This window comes from Cyprinus carpio, chromosome A12 (genome assembly GCF_018340385.1).
Source record: "Cyprinus carpio isolate SPL01 chromosome A12, ASM1834038v1, whole genome shotgun sequence".
NCBI classification, from domain to species: Eukaryota; Metazoa; Chordata; class Actinopteri; order Cypriniformes; family Cyprinidae; genus Cyprinus; species Cyprinus carpio.
The window spans coordinates 7,689,783-7,710,215 of record NC_056583.1 but is presented as its reverse complement, the minus strand read 5'-3'; the positions used below and the strand labels follow the sequence as shown (position 1 = coordinate 7,710,215).

At 35.4% G+C, this 20,433-nt stretch overlaps 1 protein-coding gene across 3 annotated transcripts in view; it reads left to right on the top strand.

Moving 5' to 3' along the window:
* LOC109112372 (serine-rich coiled-coil domain-containing protein 2-like) overlaps positions 1-20,433 on the top strand; it is a 63,516-nt gene that overhangs the window by 30,867 nt on the left and 12,216 nt on the right. For all 3 annotated transcript variants that reach the window (XM_042767365.1, XM_042767364.1, XM_042767366.1), the window contains 6 exons: positions 3,493-3,592; positions 5,105-5,216; positions 6,315-6,471; positions 11,183-11,263; positions 13,250-13,336; positions 17,682-17,792. In XM_042767365.1, coding sequence (XP_042623299.1) covers positions 3,493-3,592; positions 5,105-5,216; positions 6,315-6,471; positions 11,183-11,263; positions 13,250-13,336; positions 17,682-17,792 — 648 coding nt within the window. The remainder of the gene's footprint in view (positions 1-3,492; positions 3,593-5,104; positions 5,217-6,314; positions 6,472-11,182; positions 11,264-13,249; positions 13,337-17,681; positions 17,793-20,433) is intronic.

Sequence of the window (20,433 nt, the reverse complement as noted above, 5' to 3'; positions counted from 1 at the left end):
GTACCAACACAGAGAGGCTCAAAATCACTTTCCAGAACATTCTCGTTCACCATTCCTGGCTGGTGGAATGATCTTCCCACCCCTATCCGTTATGCGGAATCCCTGACAATTTTCAAACGACAGCTGAAAACTCATCTCTTCCGAAGCTACTTGATTTCACCATCATAAAAAAAGTCTTTCTCTTTATTTATTACTTCTCTTTCTAGCTTGTACTTATTTGAACAATGTCTTAAACTTGGTATTACAAGCACTTCCTGTATCTGTTTGCCTCTTTAAGAAGAATCACTTCATGTTATCCCCCAATTGTAAGTTGCTTTGGATAAAAGCGTCTGCAAAATTACTAAATGTAAAAGTAAATCTGTGTATGTGCAAGTGGTCATGCGGAAGTTTTGTCAGAGCTGCCCACTTTTATTGACTTGCACAGTTTAAATCTCACACTTAAAAAGTAGGTCTATTTACTGTATAGGCTGTGTGACTGTGAAGACTGGTTACCTCAAAACTGTTACTCAGGTGCTAGTGATTAACCTAACAATACTTAGCATCATATCATCAGACAGTGATATGGCTGTATTTCACTGGCCAAGACTATAAAACAAAGAATTAAAGTCAAGCTGCTTGTTGACTTTGGTCCTTGGTGGCCTTTTTTTGCTTTGTCAAAATATTTCAATAAACCAAAAACAGTCAGCCTACTCCAAGAAACCTCTCATTTTATCCTACGTTTTTGAAATCGTCTTTTACCCTCTGAATTTGCAAATATTATCATGCCGTGAGTAGATAGCCAGTCATGGGGAAAAGTCATTTAATGGAAGTCCACCATATGAGAACTGTTCCTTGCTTGAATACACATCAGTTGTCTTCCTTTCTCCTTCAGAGAAGTCTACTCTGCCCATTGCCTTCTCATCCTGAAATTACCCATCCTTATCTTTTAAATTTGTTTTTCTCTTCTTTTAGCTAAAGGGCATCTTCTACACCCCTATTCCTGAAAAAGCGATTTGTTGTTGTTTTCGTTTCTATGTTGTAAGGATGGTTTAGGGATGAAGGAAGTGCAAACTGTTACATATGCATTTGTTCTTGTAAATTGAGCAAAATTAATGTTTTCAAAATAGTGAACTTACAATCATTGTGTACAGAGAAAACCAATCAATGCCACTGACCATTTTAACAGTCAAGTCAAGTCAAGTCTGCTTTATTGTCAATTCTTCCACATGTACAGTACATACATACAGAGAATCGGAATTGCGTTACTCTCAGACCCCCGCTGCATACAGATAACACTAACAATAGAGCCTAAAAATCTAGATCAAATATGAAATATAAGATATAACTATACAATAAGGGAATGTAAAAAAGACATATAATAAAAATAAAGTTAAATAAAGCAGCGCAAGGCACATATAGTAGTACAAACCAGTGAACAAACAGTGCAGATAAAAATATTTTTAGTGCAAAAAAAAGCTTATTCAGTCTGATTAAAGTGACAAAAGGGCTCAAGAGCAGTTATTTTATTTAAACTGACTGATGAGGTGTTAGAATGACGTCAGTTCCATGGTGAATGAGGTAGTGAGCAGACCAATGCTGCACAAAGTGACTGGTGCATGTCATCGTATGTTAGTGGAAGGGGGGATGGAAGGACCTGGGGATGTGGGATCTGGGCGGGGGTTCATAGTTCAGTGTTGACTGCGGCAGAAGAGGGACCGTGGGGGGGGGGCAAGTTCAGCTTCCTGACGGCCTGATGGATGAAGCTGTCCTTCAGTCTGCTGGTCCTGGCCTGGAGACTCCGCAGTCTCCTCCCTGATGGCAGCAGACTGAAGAAAATGTGTTACGGGTGGGTGGGATCACCTGCGATCCCGGGGGTTATGCGAGTGAGACGGGTTCCGTAAATGTCCTGGAGGGAGGGGAGAGAGACACCAATGATCTTCTCAGCTGCTCTCACTATGCATTGCAGAGTCTTCCGGCAGGACGCGTTGCAGGCCCCATACCACACAGTGATGCAGCTAGTCAGAATGCTCTCGATGGTGCCTCTGTAGAAGGTGTACATGATGGGGGGTGGGCCTCTGTCTCTCCTCAGGTTGAGGAGGAAGTAGAGACGCTGTTGTGATTTCTTGGCCAGTGCTGCAGTGTTGTCGGTCCAGGAGAGGTCCTCTGTGATGTGCACATCCAGGAACTTGTAAGCTCCTCTCTGTGTGGTGTAAACAAAGTCTAAGTTTTTACCTCTTGTTGGAAAATTAATGTGTTGGTGTATTTTTGGAAACACACTCTTTAAGTCAGCATGGTTGAAATCCCCAGCTATGATGAGAAAAGCATCAGGGTGTGCTGTCTGCTGCTCACTGATGTGCTGGTGCAGTTCATTTAGTGCATCGTTCCTGTTGCTGTTGTTGTTGTTTGGGAGAATGTAAACCGAAACGAGCAGTATGGCAGTATATTCCCTCGGCAGATAGAACAGCCGGCACTTAATAATCATATATTCCACCAGGGGTGAACAGTGTTTGCAGATCACAACAGCATCGCGGCACCACGCATCATTGATGTAAACACAAAGCCTGTCTGCTCGATAGCACGTCAGCTGGTCGAGCTGAATAGCGCAGTCCGGAATGCTGTTGCTAAGCCATGTTTCCGTGAACACAAAAACACAACAGTCTCTTACAGTCCTTTGAGTTGAACGCAGTAATCGGATGTAGTCCAGTTTATTGTCCAAAGAGCGTACGTTATCCAGTACGATGGTGGGGATAGATGGCTTGTGTGGGTTAGCCGTTAGCCTAGCCCGGATACCTCTGCGCTTACCCCTCTTCTGCTTCCTTTCACGCCGCTTGTAACGCCTCTGCTGTGGGCAAGATGCAGCAGTGGGGGTCGGTGATGATGTAGGCCTCCGGAGCAGACCGAGGGCCTGCAGCTGTTCCGCGTGTGCGGAGTTTAACTCTAAAAATGCGGTTCTGCCGACATCCAGCAGAAACTCACGACTGTATGCGTGCTTAAAGACAGGTAGACGCGATGACGACGTACAAAAACACTGCGATTCACAAGACAAAAAACACGAAAACACCGTTCTGCTGGGACAGAGAGAAGCCGCTGCATGTGGACGCGCCGCCCTCTTGGATATTCAACAGTTCAAATTATTTTCACTTGCCAATTCCAAATTAATTTTTTATTAATTTTGTATATAAGAAAATGTTTGTTAAAAAAAAAAATCTCTAGAAGACAGAAGTTTTGTTTTGTTTTGTTTTGTTTTATATATTTATTTACCTATTTTTCCTGAAGAAATTGTTGTATGTCATTCCACACTGAAATAGTTTGTGTTGCAGCTCTGGGAATTAAAAAGAAAAAATCCCACTTTTTTCATACCGAAGTAGAGAATAATTTTCTCAAATATAAGACATTTGTCTTAAAGAATTTAACCTGCTTCTTTACAAAAACTTGTTTGAAATTGTTAGACTGAGGTCTGCTGTCATATAGCATAGATCCTGGCTTAACTCTCTTTTTACATATTACATTTAAGACATTCTCAACAACCTGGAGAATGTTGAGTCATGTGACCTGGAGGAAGATGACCTCATGTTGGATTTGGACTTGTCTGGAGATGCATCCTTAGACAGTGGTGAGTGATGATATAAACTCTGCAAAAACATCTGGTAACACTTTCTATGAAGCCCGTATTTATAATACATTATAATGGTATTCAGATTTGCCAGTTCCTGCTGTGAGATGTTACCCCACTCTACCACCAAAGCCACTTTGCAAGTTCTTGATCAGATCTGGGAGGACACAGTGTTACATGTCTGCAAGAATGATCAGTTGTCCTTCCAGTCTCCCTGTAGCACTGACTTAGGCGTCTTACATTACGGACATTGCAGTTTATTGCTCTGGCCATATCTGCACTCTTTATGCCTCACTGCAGCAGGCTAATGCATGTTCACACAGGTGAGCAGGGACCCTGGACATCTTTCTTCTGGTGTTTTTCAGAGTCAGTAGAAAGGTCTCTTTAATGTCCTATTATGCCAAAACCTTTTGTGTCCTAAGGACTGTTCCACAGCTGCATGAGGAATAATTGTTTATGGTTCATTGAACAGTTATGAAGAACATTTGTTTAAACCATTTCAGTAAAGATAGGCAAAGCATTTTTTTTTTATTTTTTTTTACAAAAAAATGTTTATCCTGAAAAGGGACATTTCTTCACTACTGTATGTAAATTCAGATTTTTATAATGTTAAATTAAGTACATGTAAATATAGGGAAACTGACTCAATACTTTCGGAGCAAGTTCTCAGCAAACGTTGTGCTATATGCCATCACTGTGGTATCTTTATATGAGGGAGAGACAGAGTTTGATGTCATTCTCGAGTGGAGTTTTAGATATCAGGTTCAGGTGTGAGCTTTTACTAGAGCCTTTTTTCTGCAGTATCTGAATAATGAATACAGAGCTGTCAGAAGTTCTGACGGTGTAGGAGTGTAAATTCACTTGTGAATCTGTCCTTATTTTCTCCTAAAAGGGATAGTTTAGCCAGAAATGAAAAAAATTCTGTCATCATTTACTCACCCTCAATTTGTTCCAAACCTGTATGCATTTCATAAAAGAAGAACTTAAAAGAAGATATTTTGAAGAATATGGGTGACCAAACAGTTAATGGCTCCCATTGACTTCCATTATATGAAACAAAATAAGTAATATATGGAGGTCAGCAGGGACCATCAACTGTTTGGTTACACATATTTTGAGAAAATATTTATTTGTATTTAGCAGAGGAAGAAATGCATACAGATTAGTAACAACTTGACGGCTGAACTGTCCCTTTAAGGTTATTTTTTAAGTTAATAAATTATATCAAATTATGTCTGTACCATTGATAGTTTGACCCAATGAATGCCATACAGTACAGTATTTCCTTATAGAATGTCTTATTTATTCTGCTGTTTGTCATTATTATTGTTGTCTTAGACTTAGACTTGGTTAATGATAAAACAATCAAATAAATTCCTTAGTCTTGTATCACAGGAAGGGCACAATACATATGAGACCTGAATATCATAGAGAGGGGGGTTTGACATGGGCCAGTAAGCAACCTCACAAAAACTCTAACAAACTGGTTCCTGATATACTTATCTGTTGTAGACACTGACTGGACATCACCTTATGAATGCTCTGAAAAAGACAGCTGGCCAACTCAGAGGAGGAGACGACAGCAATACTGGGGCAGCCATGATCAGTTCCGCTGTGAAAACAGGTGACCTTTTTGTTCATGCATATTGACATTTGGTGAAATTTTTGTACATTTTGTCAGTGCTCATTGCAGTTTGTAAGACCAATACATTGTCATATTTTTCAGGGTAGTGCTACCCTTAGTCCCACAGAGCTGGACTAATGTGTTTATCATAAAATCTGGTCGACTTCACAGCTTTTTTTTTTTTTTTTTTTTTTTGTGCGAAATCTACTTACCCTGGAAATGAGTGTTTAGGGATTGGCAAAATGTGCCTTTTAAAACATACCTATATAAACAATTCACTGCAGTTTCCAGTTGAAGTAGTAGTAGTAAAACACCAACAACATTCTTTCCTTTTCACACGGATTATTTATTATGGATCAATAAAGACTTATTTTTGCATAGCTCCTATGTTATGACCACAAAACACTTTTACCATAATGTATGACTAATATATTTTGACGTTTGCATCACATAGTCAGCATATTCATCAGCAAGAATCAACAGAATATCATTTTGCAGAACTTGTCACTAAAGGCACGCTTTTTCAATGAGTATGGGTTTGACAAAAACCAATGCACCGACCCTATGCATTGCGTAACGTTAGTCAGCTCTTTCCATTTTTGAGTCCAATATGCAGATAAACAGATTGTGGCTAAAGTTAACCTTAAAAAAGATAATCAAATGTTTTTTTAGAATGAATACCCATATTCTGAAGGCAGTTTTTAACTGTCTTTGTTCTGACATTTTTCCAGTTTTCAGCCTTTAGTCTCCAGAAGTGCATCTGTGTCTGTTTCATATGATTTAAAAGGCAGATTTGTCTCTTTGCTGCATGTCTAAATTGACATATTGTATCAAATCCGAACATGAATAATCATAGACACCGAAAAGTCATTGCACATGAGAACTTTAAACTTGACTGAACACAACTGTCCTTTGTCTCTATCGCTTCATTCTCAAAGCCATGTTGGCAGACCTCCTATATATATCGAGGTGGATTCTGGATTACATTGCTGTCATTGGACAACTCAGTATTGTTGACCTGTCTAAAGTTTTATTCTGCAGGCCTCTGGCTGACCTGGTACATGTTCTATGATCGCTTTCTTTCTGTCTGACCTACAGAAGTGGCATTTTGCAGTCGTTTGACGGGAGTAAGGAACAGGGACTGGAGAGGTCAAAGTCAAACCATGTGACACTGGATGATTTGACTCTGAAAAACATGGCTCAAGACTGCTCTTCTGTCAAAGAACAGCTGCTTCAACTGAAGACACTGTTTCAGGTCAGACACAAACGAATGCTTTGCATATATAACCAGGGATGCACATAGGTTTTAAGGCTGGTTCTCATGAGAGCACCTGGAGATTTGGTTTGTTGCTCTAACTGCACTTTATTACAATTTGTTTATTTAAATAATAAATTAAATAATAAATAAAGTGCAATAATACTATTCTATTTTAAAATAAATATGAGTGATAAATAAAAATACAATTATTTTATGGTACACATAAAAATACAGTGTAAATCGTCATTTTCTTCCGTTTCTTTTTTCTTTCAATATTTTTATTAATTTTAATCATTTTCAAATCTAAACTCAGCAAGCTGTTATTTTGGTGGGTTGCGAGCAAGTAACTATGTGTGCTGCAGGTTTTAGTGTTGCCAAGTGAAGTGCATTAATGAATGAAATGTCACAGTTTTCCATCTTGCTCTGAATCTAGTAGTGCATAGCCTAGATTTGTGCTTTCAGTATGAATGAAAATCCAATACAGTATTACAGCTTGCCAATCTAAAAAGGTGATTGTGCATTGACAGCTGTCAACCATGTCGGTGTGCAAATAAACGTATTTACCCAGTGCATTTTTTATTTTGGTCATACATGCGCAGGAGGTGAACAATTTAGTAGCAGGTCAACAATCAGTGTCTGTACAAGCGGTAGCACACTGAAAACCATGGAAACAGAGAGAAACAATAACACCAGAAACTCAGACATCACCAGGTGCAGTAATACATCTCAGGACATGACATATATTTACATGCATATTAGAGATGTGTCTCTCATATTTTGCACATTATTCATTGCCTTTCTTCAGCCCTGTAGTCTTATGTCTAAAGCAAGGGTGGGCAGCTCTAGCCTCAAACACCAAAGCTAATCAAGGTGTTTATGGCTTTCTAGAAAGTTACAGGCAGGTGAGTTTGATCAGTGGTTGAGCGTCTAAAGAGACAGTGTTGCCAGATCTTGCTAGGAAAAACAGCAAAACAAAAGCAACCCTACAACTTTCAGCTTTATTAACTGCATAAATTGGCTTAGAAAAGTGGAAAAGAAATAAGCCCAGTGATTCTTATGCTATTACTATATAAGTGGAAATGACAATACTGTAAGAGAGCAGCTTTACAAGCATAAACAATTTGGTTTAGTTAAAATTGTTGAACATAATGCGTCTTTGGTTGATAATATTACTTTGTCAAAAATAGCTTTTATCAACCAGGTTAAACTGTTTTCTTGTTCTAAGCGGCAAAATGCCAAAACATGGCTAACACACACAATATCAATCAAAACACAACTGACATTGTGGAGGCTAGGGACAGTACAATCTGATTTCAATAGTGTCATATGATGATAGTCATGTGTTTTAAAACAGAATTATTTACCAAAATGTCACTAGCTTTTTATCACAGCGTGAGAAGCAAGGGGCCCAAGGGTCTGATTAGAACCTTCATTAGAACAGTCATGATCTTTGCACCTCACATTAAATCAAGTGAACTAATTTTGTCTAAGAAAACACTATAATGCAAATAACCTTGTGTCTCCTTAAGTGTAACATCGCAAGAGAACAGAAGTACAAACTTAGTCATTCTGTTATTTCATTATAAATCTTGTCAGTTCAGCTCATATTACCTTAATTTAAAGGAAAATTTAAGATAAGATAATTTAAACTTTCCCAATTAAATTGTAATTGAATCTTTTCCAGTGTGCTGTAATGTAATGTAACTTATTTGATCATCTACTTTTAATTGTCAGCACATTTATTTAGCTGCTGTGATTAACTTCGCCTGAGCCATCAACAGGTTTTAATTACACAGTCAAGTCATGCTCTAAATTAATGCGAGTGTAATGTGACTCTTATGATTTATGAGCTCAGATCCTCATCATTTTTCAGGAATGCACAAATAATATTTGACTTGATGGTCTGGATGAATGCTGTGTATGTTGTGTTCAGAAATGCAATTTTCATGCAATATAAAAAAACAAAAAAACAAAACAAAACATCATTCCCCCAGCACAATTATTCTTCTTTGCTGACAAATATCAATATCAGTGTCTACAGCATCGATTTTTTCATATGATCTGCGTCAAGACAGAAAAACAATCTTTTTTTTCTTTTCTTTTTTTTTCTTCAATGGGTGATAATTGGTTTGATGCTAAACAAGATAATGGTCCCCTGTTATTATAGAAAAATTTATTGATTTTCTGCTGCTTTATTATTTGAGTGATTAAAAAGTGTGATGACAGGAACCGAAGTCAATATACAATCTCAAAAGCCGTAATCTTTTGTATGCTCCAGTAGAAGCAGTATTAAAGGGATACTCCACCCCAAAATGAAAATTTTGTCATTAATCACTTTACCCCCATGTCGTTCCAAACCTGTAAAAGCTTTGTTTGTCTTCGGAACACAATTTAAGATATTTTAGATGAAAACTTGGAGGCTTGAGACTGTCCCATAGACTGCCAAGTAAATAGCAGTGTCAAGGTCCATAAAAGGTATGAAAGTCGTCGTCAGAATACTCCATCTGCCATCAGACGTGCAATCTGGGTTATATGAAGCGACAGGAACACTTTTTGTAAACTTGTGTTTGAACACAAGTAACCAAGACCCTCGAGTTCCAGTCATAGTCCCTCTTGTCATCTCTAAAAATCAGGATGAGGAGGGGTTAGCTAACCATGCCTAGCTAACCATTTAAATTAGTGCAGTTAGTGCAAATAGCAACAAGAAAATGCTACAAGAAAAAGCCAGGCAACCTTTTTAACTAGTCAACTTAAAAACGTGACCACAACATGATTCAAGTAACATTCTCTTTATTAAAAACTTGCAAAACCATCTGTTTAATGTCCTATTCCAAGTGCACCACACATGAAAGTGGTCGACACTGTTTAAATGTAAAGCTACTTCACTTTGCGGGAAAGATACATGAATTATGTAGGTAACTATTGTACAAACTTGTCTTAAACCTTTGTTCAGAAATAAAATAAAATAAGAAAAATGCTAAATATTTCTAAGCCAAAATGTAGACTATCAATTTGTCAAAATGACAAAACATATAACACCAGTAGTATTATTAAATGCTTTTTCTAAAAAATAAAGAAAATTTCAGCATCTTTCAGCTTGTCACCATCATCCAAACATGAGATATCAGACAAGCAGTAATAGTTCTTTACAGGTTTTTGCAATCCACTATGCTGCATTTACATTCTTTTTTTCTATGTAAACATGTGAATGCATCTGACTGTAGTGTCTCACACATGAAACAACATTATAAAACATGGCTCTTAAGTTTAAAGAAGTTTGACTTGTGTCTTATAACATTGTTTTTTTTTTCTCCATTCCACTGCCAGCGTCTTGTGTTTTTCAACACATTTTTCAATCAATTTTCAATCGCTTTCTAAGACCTGTATTCTTAGACTTGCTTTCCTAAAAGCTTTGGTGTTATCTGAATACTGTCCAACAACCTACTAGTCAATTATTGAGGTTAAGTTGTAAGTCTACTAACTAGCAACTGTTTGAATGTCAGCACTCTAAAATTGGAAAATCCCAATATGTAGTACTTGTTGGTCTATGTACAAATGCAGATATAACGTCTGCATGTGTTTATTCAGGGTATTGCTCCACAAACACTGCATTTTTAAGATGATGTGTCAACTTTTGGTGTCTTGATTCCCCCGAGTTATTTTCCATTCTGTTGCACTCAATTTAACTTTTACAATTTTTTTTAAATACTATTTTATTTTGTATTTAAATACTTTGAGAGTGACAATGGATAGAGATAGATAGAGACAGAAATCAATTGGAGAGGGAAAGGATCTCAAGCTCTTACTTGAACTCGGGTCATCCGAGGGACATCAGTGCTATACTGTATGTATACTACATGATTAAAAAAAATTATAATAATAATCTGAGATTTTTTCCAAACAAGTAAGTTCCTTAGTTTTTGTTTGATTGTTGGATAAAAATACAGCAGTCCAGTGTAAGAAAAAGACCCTGATAATATATTCATATTACAATACAGCTCATTTCTTGGGTTTCTCTTTTCAAAGAACTTTTCAATGTTTCTCTCAAGAGCTGCATTACAATGAAACAGAGTAATAATGGACCATTTGTGTCTCTTTTATTGGTAGATAAAAAATGTATGCATGCATATATTTTTTGGCCTTATGATTTCATGTTGACTTGAAATGAGAGGGTAATAGAGAGAAGAAAGGAAATAATTGGTGAGAAAATCATGGAGTAATGGGGCCTACAAATGATACAGGCATCACAGTATGGCGGAACATGTGCGCTAATTGCTAGGGCATGGATCTGCATGGCCCAGCATGCTATCTAAAGGGCATTTACACTCATTGGTGGAGTTGGTGAATGGCAAAGGGAGTGTAGAACGACTAGTAGCAGCCAGCAGCACAATGACACTGTGTCTCCAGTGATAAAACTGCTGTTAGAGTAAATGCATCTTATGGAGCTGTATCCTGCTCTTGTTAACTTCTGGCTGGTTTGCTATTCTGTGTCACAGTGTCTAATTCAGGGGGTGCAGAGATGCAGGTGAGAGTGCAGAACTTTGTATTAGCTTGTATTTCTGGACTTCAATTATTCACATACAAATGAATGGCAGTCAGTGGAGCAAAAAAGGTGTAACCTTCTCTATACCCTGAGGAACTTTAACAATATAACATATGGCTCAACTGCAGAACTACAAGATTGATTTTGTTATGTGGTTTGTTCTAGATGGAGACAGATGGTTCAGTTGAAGATACTTTAGAGGCTCATACACCACAATCCAATGACCAGTCTTTACTTGATCAGAAGGTAAGAGATTGTGACTGTCTTATTTAAAGTTCTTGTTCTTCCTTATATCTCAGACATTTTACTTTTTCAAGTGGGGTTTGTAAAAGGGTAACAATGTGTTTGAAGCCATATTTCATATTTACATTTTTGAGCATAATAATAATTGTCCAGGTCCGTCTAGCTCTGTTATATTATCTTTTCATCCACAAAAATGCAAAGCAGTACTTCTTATTCAATTTATTAGAGAAAATATGAAGAATGATACTTAGGGTATTTCACACTGTCCCTGTAAGATTTTGAAGATAGCGGAAATAAACTATGATGTTCTGTCATCATGCAAGCCTGTGGAGTGCAATCTAAGGTCCCACTTTATATTAAGTGGCCTTAACTACTATGTACTTACATAAAAAAATAAGTACAATATACTTATTGTGTTCACATTGTATTGCAAACACTTTTGCTGCTACTAAGGTGGAATACGGGCAAGGTTAGGGACAGGTTTGGTGGTATGGTAAGGGTGCGTTAAGGTGTAAGGAATGGGTCAACAGTGTAATTATAAATGTAATTACAGAAATTAATTACAGATGTAATTACATGGAGGTATTTTTAAAATATAAGTACAAAAGTATAAGTATAAGTAAATAGTAGTTAAGGCGACTTAATATAAAGTGGGACCCAATCTAATTATGTGGTTTGAATCTTTTTAAACCTGGTTCATGTGAGATGCTGCTCAGTTTTTTGAAAGACATGACTCTGTCACATTAATTCTGTGTTTCAGGAAAAAAAAAGTTTATATCCCACTTTATATTGTCTTTTACTATAATGTACTAACATTGGCATTAATCATTTGATACAAAGTACTTATTACATACATACTTGTTTTTATATTGTACATTTTTTAAATATCTGCATGTAATTACAGTTTTGAACCAATTTTTACCCTGTAACCCACCCTTAATCCTGACTATCCAACTAAAGGTGTCCTTAACCTTACCTGTATCCCATTTCAATAGACGCAAGAGTGATTTGCAATACAACATAATAAGCTGTACACAATAATACTGTATACATAGTAGTTAGACATCTAATATAAAAGGGACCTTTTTTTTTTTTTTTAAACACATGGAGAAAGATAGTTGTCAAATGGACATATGCTTTCATTAACATATATTTATATTAAAATGTATTCATTTTGGAAAGGAAATTATTTTATCTGGTCACTGTTTCTTTTTTTTCCACAATGTGTAATCCAATTTTTAACTCTCTCAGTCTAAATATTAAATAATAAGAGAGTTATTATTTAATAAAGTAGTTTTAGATGGATATTAGCATATCGGCTTTTCCGCATATTTAGCACAGAACTATTTTATTTTATTATAAAAGTGTTGTTTTTAGTATTATTTATATGCTATTCTAGTTTTTCTTAATATTTTGAAGGATAATTTTTTTATTTTTCATTTATGTTTTCATTTTGATCTTTAATTTTTTTGTAAATTTGTTATGTGTTTTTTTAATTTTATTGTTATTTACATTTAGTGATTTTAGTGCTTTAACTTAAACTAATTTCAGTTAGTAAATATTTCTAATTTATGTTTTTCATCTGTGTATTTTATTTCTTTATTTCCTTTTTTTTTGCTTTATTTCAATTAACAAATATGTGTATAGGTTAATGATAACTGTTTTGAAACATTGTTTGTAACAGTGAGGCCATGTTTATGAGAATTGGGACATCTGATTAGGCAAAATCATTTATGCCAACAGCTCTGACATAAGCAAGAGCTTTATTTAAATGAGCTGACATATGTATGTTATGCGTTATTAACATGACATTATAAACCTGAATTGAGTTTAATGCACCAACAGCAGAGCCAACTCACCTCAAAACAAAAACAAATAGTAATATTAAATAACCATGTTAGGCTAATAACTGACCGCATATGACTAAGCAAAACGCTTTTGATTGAGCAAAAAAGATACAGGTTCATCTTGTCTTCTGTTATTTTCTAGGTGGCACTTCTCCTGAAAGAGGTTCAAGAACTGAAAAATGAGCTCAGAAGCAAAGACAGGATGATCGCTGAACTTTCCCAGCAGCTCGTATGTATTATAGTCTAAATATTTGCTTAAGAGAAATGACTTCAAACATCAACCAAAATTCACAAAGACACCAGTCTAAAGTCACTGCAGAAAAAAATCACTCAGAAAACTGTAGTTTTGAAAAAAAGTGGTAAAATGGGGCCAATATTTTAGGCCAATATTTTTTATTTATTATTATTTTTTTAAGTAATTATTATTATTATTATTATTATTATTATTATTATTATTATTATTATTATTATTATTATTATTATTATTATTATTATTATTATTAATATTATTTATTTGCATTGTGACATTTTCATTAAACACACTTTTATTCTATTTATTTTTATTTTGTAATTCCTATTATTGTCAGAGATTTTACCACATATTGATATTAGATTCTACCACATATACTCCACAAATAATCTATTAATATTAATAGTATTTAACCCTCTGGAGTCGATTAACGCGTATACGCGTTTTGGGGTATTTTCTCCTGATAACCCCAAAAAGAACTTAAATTACACTTTCAGTTTGGATCGTACAGATAAGAGCAATACATCAATCGAATCTGTAAAGGGTCTACTTTTTTTGTATACAGACATAATAACAACAAAACTTTGTGCACTTATAAAATAAAGATAACAAACCAGGAGTGCTGTCTGCAGCCTTGGTCTGCGCTTATCTTCATTTACAAACACGTCATTAAAATGAACTGTAACTCCGTGAATACTCAACACAGAGACATGAGAGAGGTATCTGTAGAAAGCCTGACATGTCTACTTTTAAACTAAACAAGTGCTGCCGTAAACAAATATTCTGTGATAAAGTAATCCATATAAAAACAACGCGATGTCCGTTTTTCACGTCTCCCTTCATTATCTTCTAATGCGACCACGCCCCGCGCCGAGCGCGCTATTCAAATTATAATGTTTCACTGAAGCGCGCGGCTTGAATATGCCCACACAACAGAAGACAATGCAGCGAGACTGTTCTTCAAGTTTTTTTTTATTTTACTGTTTGCTTCGCGATGAGAGGAATAAGACATAATTCACCCCAGAAAGATGTGATGTGGTTGAGGATTTGAGATTTGGATTTCCTCAGAAAAAAGAATGAAGCACTTTATTCAGCAGAGATCATAAACATGAATAAGTCTCTTATTTATTTATATACTTGTACTAGTTTTCACATAACGTGTAAACATTTTACTAGTTAGACTTTTTACAAAGACTTTTTCCAAACTATAATTCCTCACTAAATGTACAATCAAATGAAATATCATGAAGTTTCAATAACAATTATACACTACTATACCATTCAAAAGCTTGATGTAAATAATATAAATGTACCAATAAATGTAACTGTACCAAATGTAACAAACAATGCTATTCTTTCAATTTATCCCCCCTAAAAAACCTGAAAAAAAATATTCTCAGCTCTTTTCAACATTAATAATAATAATAATAATAATGATAATAATAATAATAATAAATGTTTTTTTGTAGAAAATCAGATTGTTAAAAGGATTTCTGAAGGATTGTGTGACTGGAGTAATGATGCAAAAAATTCAGTTTGAAAGTCAGCTTTGATTGTTCCTAATAAACTGTTTAACTGCACTCACAAGTGAGTATTAAATTATGTTGTGGGATAATTAAATATATTCTAAATAAACTACAAACATAAAATTATATACATTTATTTTGTCCTCACATTCTTTCTTGTAACTCATCCCTCTCAGTGACACAGCTGACTGAATGGCTCATTATGTAGCTCATTATGCAGGCCTTTGTCTTCTCAGGTGTGAATTCATGATAGTTGACGCCTACTCGCATATGACTTTTACCAACAAAAAGTGTCTTAGAAAATTTAAATCAATATATTGTTTTCTGTAAGTGAGTAAACAAGATGATTTTCACATCATTTAGAAAAAAAAATTCAAGGTTACAAGCTCCAGTTCTCAAAAGTCCCGGGAACCAATTTTCTGTATGTGTTTTATTGCCTTATTCAAGTGATTTAACATTTTTAGTTTTTCACTAACCACGCATAACATTTTTTTTTTCTCAAAAACACAATCATGTACATACATGCTGCTCACATATTATTATAGCCCAGTTTGTGCTGATTACAGTGAGATTAGACTTTAGCCATTTAGATATTTATAAGAAACTGAAAAAAGCACAAATGTCAGGGCATGACAAAACTTCTCCAGGCCCCAAAAATACCCTTAGACTCCAGAGGATTAAATGCTACATCATTTTTGTTTAACTGCCATAATTGTTGCAATAATCATGCTGTCACAATACAAAAACAGCTTAATTGTGTTAAAATAGGATTCATTTTCTTAAATAGAAAAAATTATTTATTTTGATTTTGGGGTATTGTAATGTTGTTGTAATCTATTGTGAAAGTTCCTGGAAAAACAAACAGATGTGATGAGACCTGTATTTCATTTGTATGCTGTTAATTATACTGTTAATTGTGACACTTTATAATAACTTTCAATTATAAATCATTAGCAAACATCATATAATTCTTAACAGATTAATAGTTAATATATATTCACATAGCTAGAAATATGTGATAATGTTCTTGTTAATGTTTACTAATGAACTTACCCAACATTACTTAATGATTAACATATGATTATTTAATGTAAATTTAAATGTTTATATGATCTTCATTTGTTGGTCTTTGTTTGTTGTGTAGACCTCTATTTACACATCTTAACAAATAATCTATTAGTCGTTTGTTCATGTTTTTGCAATACCCAATATAAAGTGGAAACTATTCATCATTTGCGAATGTTTATAAATGTTTACTAATCATTAGTACCTTTATGAAAAGTCATCTCAATGCCAAAATGTGTCCTGAAAGACCTGAATTTACCCTATTCACACCTTTACTAATCATTTATTAATCATTTGTTCATGTTTTTGCAGTAGCCAAAAGTTGAAACTATTCATAATTTTTAAATGTTTATAAAACATTACTAATCATCTAATACCTTTATGGGGTTTGAACCAGCTAATTATAACATGGTTTGTGTAAATTGTGGCTGGTTAAGTTCAGCTAAATGCTTGCTAAAGACAACAGATTGTCATTTTGGTGCAAAAAATAAAATGTTTTTATTGTCTAAACACTCAGAGTACACTACTCTTCAGTATATCATTGAACAGGATATTCCTTGAATCATAAATAAATAGGGAAAACAAATATTTTTTAAAAAATATTTTTTTTATAAAAAATTTATTGACTTTTGTAAGCATTTTAACTAGGGCTGCCCCTAATAGTCGACTAACCTTTAGTCGACGAGAAGAAGCTTGGTCGACCAAAATTGTATTAGTTGCTTAGTCGCAGAAAAAAAAAATCCACAGGAAGTGGTGAGGTAACGCAGTCTGTGACGGACAGATCGTTAATGGCTGGATTTTGTGGTAATACAGTAACCTACATACAAACGCAAACCTATCATTCATCAACCTCAAAAGGCTTATCGTCTGAAATATGTAAGTATTAGCAACTTCACATGGCTGCTCAATCTAATGTTAACCTAGAAAAATGTGCGCTGTTAAAGTGTCTGAACAGTAGCATGCTCACAGCATGATAAATGGAGGTGCCGGTGCAGTCACTTGCTCTCAAAATACTCCATCATACAGAGAAGAGTAATACATATTTTGAATCTGTAAAGCCTCTACTTTTATTTGTGTGCACTCACTGTAACAACAAAATATTGTGCTTTTGTAAAATAATGAAAGTGACAGGATGCGCTTTCTGCCATCTCGGCCTCTGTGAACTTGAGCGCGAAACTCCATGTAAAATTGCCTTACAGACATGAAAAATATATCTATAGAGAGTGAAATGTCTACTTTCAAATGAAACAATTCAAATCTGAAAAATAATAATAATAATAAAAAATATTCTTGGACTGTGTAATCCGTCTGAGATTTATACCAGTTATCTAAAAAGATGTGAAAAACAACACAAACAAAAATCTGACTCTTTATTGTACCAAAATCCTATTGATATGTCACTTGCATAATAATTTGGAACGCAGTATAATGCTTAAAATGTACGACTACTAGTCGACCAGACAAATCTTTAGTCGAGGGCAGCCCTAATTTTAACTTACATGAAATAATGATTTGTTTGAACATTATCTAATGTTTAATAAGTTTATTAGCAAACATTAACAAACACATTATCTCACAAATGTTGAATATATATTAACAAATGATCCATTAAATATTATATAATGTTTATTAACGATTTATTAATGAAAGTTATTATAAAGTGTTTACCCTATTAATTGTATATACAGTATAGCATTACTTCAGCATTTTATTTTTATTTACATTTTTCATAGTCTTCTCCAAAAGAGGATATGCAGTTCCACTGCTTGCAGGATTCAGAGGTTAACAAGGAGTCACTGGAGCACCAAGACAAGGATACTCAAACCTTGTGGAAGGCACATAATGTGAGTATATATACAGAGATAGAAAACATGTTCAGGGCAGTTTCATCACTATAGAGTTGGGTACATTGTGATGTTTGTATCATGTAACTGTTTTTTTTATTTTTTTGATCAAATAAATTCAGCCTTGATGTGCAGAAGATGGTTACTTCAAAATCATTAATAATTGTAATTTCCAAACTTTTGGCAGGTACTTTAATAATATTAAAGTCATGATTATTAAATGTTGCTTTTTACTTTTTTTTACAGGACAGTATGTTTTTACAATATATGATATATCTTTTAATGTGCTAAAATATATATTTTTAATAATGAGTGCTGGGGGTGTGGCTTGTGGGCGTGGCTTTGGGCGTGGTCAGATTTTCCTTCTTTTTTGTCTCTAGCTGATCACATGCCTGATACTTTACTATAATATACTATAGTACTTTATTATAATATATTATTATATTGTTGTCATGATTATTAAATGCTGCTTTTTATTTTTTACAGGACAGTATGTGTTTTTACAATATAAGATATATATTTTAATGTGCTAAAATATCTATTTTTAATAATGATGATGATCATGTAATGATCACATGCCTGTAATGGAAGGGTTTTCCTAATGTCATATTCCATTCAAATATGAGAATTCTGTCATCATTTATTCACCTTTATGTCATTTTAAATCTGAAAGACTCTCTTTCTTCAGTGGAACATGAAAGAAGATTTTTTGGGTGAACTATCCTTGTAATGCTGTGGTGTGTGATTTCTGCATCATTGCAACAAATTGCAAAAAATATACTTGTTTCCAGAATGCTACTGATAATCACTTCTTTTTGAAAGTTATATTAGCAACTGAAAAGTGACCATTGGAAGGTTGTTGTGTTCACCAGCATGGTTCTCCTGGTTAGTCGACCATACTGAAAAATCCAGGCATGGAACAGTTTGTATTTGTTCTGCACCAAAATGTGTTCTAATAGAAGTGCCATTGGTAATACCATTGGATGATGGAAAAGTGCTTATTGTTTCAACGGCTCTTAAGAAAGTCTGCCAGTGGTCTTGGTAACAGAATTGTGTGAAGGATGTGACACATTTCTTGCTGGCTCTGGAGGAAATCCATCTAGTTAAATGGATCTCAGTTGGTGGGTTGTGATTCTGTACTGACAGGGTCATGGAAAACGGGGAAAAAATGCATTTATTCATCAGAAAAGACCCTTCAGATGGCCCAGATCAAAGACAAAGGAAAATATTGACGTCTGACAAACTAAACAGCCCAATGGGCACAGTGATGAGTGTAAATTAATTTCCTTTGTGTTTGTAATAGTTGGTACTTTTAACGAAGAGGATGCAAAATAAGGCCTAAAACTTTTTTCTTAATAAATTGTCAGTGAAAAAGACATGCTTAACCTCCAGAAAATGTTGATTGTCAACCTCTGGTTGTCATTCTAAATACTATGTGTTGTTTTATTTTTCATTCATTATAGGAGATTTTACATTTTTTAAACAAAATAAAACAAGTTTTTGAAATAAGGCAAAATGAGAATTGCTATGCTGTGAATGTTTACATTGTCTGTTGAGAGTAGTATTGCCACAATACCAGCATTTCAGTAGTTGGTACCAAGCAACACAAGTGTCACAGAGTCAGTCACATCCTCTGTACCAGACATCTCAGCTCCACCCACTTGTTCTCAATCACCCGAATTCTAATCATACGCACCTGCACCAGCCACTCAAAGACTCCTATTTAAGCATTCACCCCTTCCCCATTGTCAGGTCTTGTTGTTCCCTTCTGAGCTATCTACCAAACTACCTACTGGTGATACTTAGCCTACCTGTTGATGTCCTGTCTTCAGTCATCTTCTGTTGGAAATCGACCCATTTCTCCTACCTGTACCTATTAGTGATGGAACGGTTACCATCTCGGAATTAGTCCCAGTGGGAATCCAGGTCGAAACGATTCTGGACGGTGACATTGTACTGCTGCAATACAACCAGGTTTTGGAGTCATATGACATCAAACAGTTGAGGCTGCTAGCCATGGGCTGGCAAGCATTTTAATCAGAGTCAGCAGGTTGCGACGAGCAGGAGTCAGTAGCAACATCGGCACCGCGATAACTTCGCACATCATGGACTTGTCCATGGAGGATGGACAAGTGCCAACGCTTAGAGATGGAGACATAGTCGATCTCGTTGCACACCTCTTGGGCACCCGGGGCTTTTCACTTAACTTTGTAGATCCGCTTGTGAGGATAGTATGTGTTCCTGGCCACGAGTCCTTGTGCAGCACAAAAGTCAGGAGTCTCATACCCTTGTCATTGGTTTCGGTCACCAAACCATGGGGGCCAATCACATGATCGAACGCTTGGCTTGCCTTGCTGATCTGAATGTTGAGATCACCTGCAATGATGAGGAAAGTCATCGTAAAAAGAGTCATTATTTGCAATGGAGCATCTTCTGCTGGCACATAGATGAAGGTCAGCTTCACATACGTGCCTTGCAGCTGTGTGGAATCTGTCCAAGATGGTTTGCCAACAGAGTAGGCTCGATGCTGCTCAGCGGGATAGGACGATCCCCACAATGTGGAGATGGTCGCGGGCATGGTCAGGATATATATAGGTCTTATCATCAGTTATCAACTTCCCACTGGCCATCCAACAGGCCT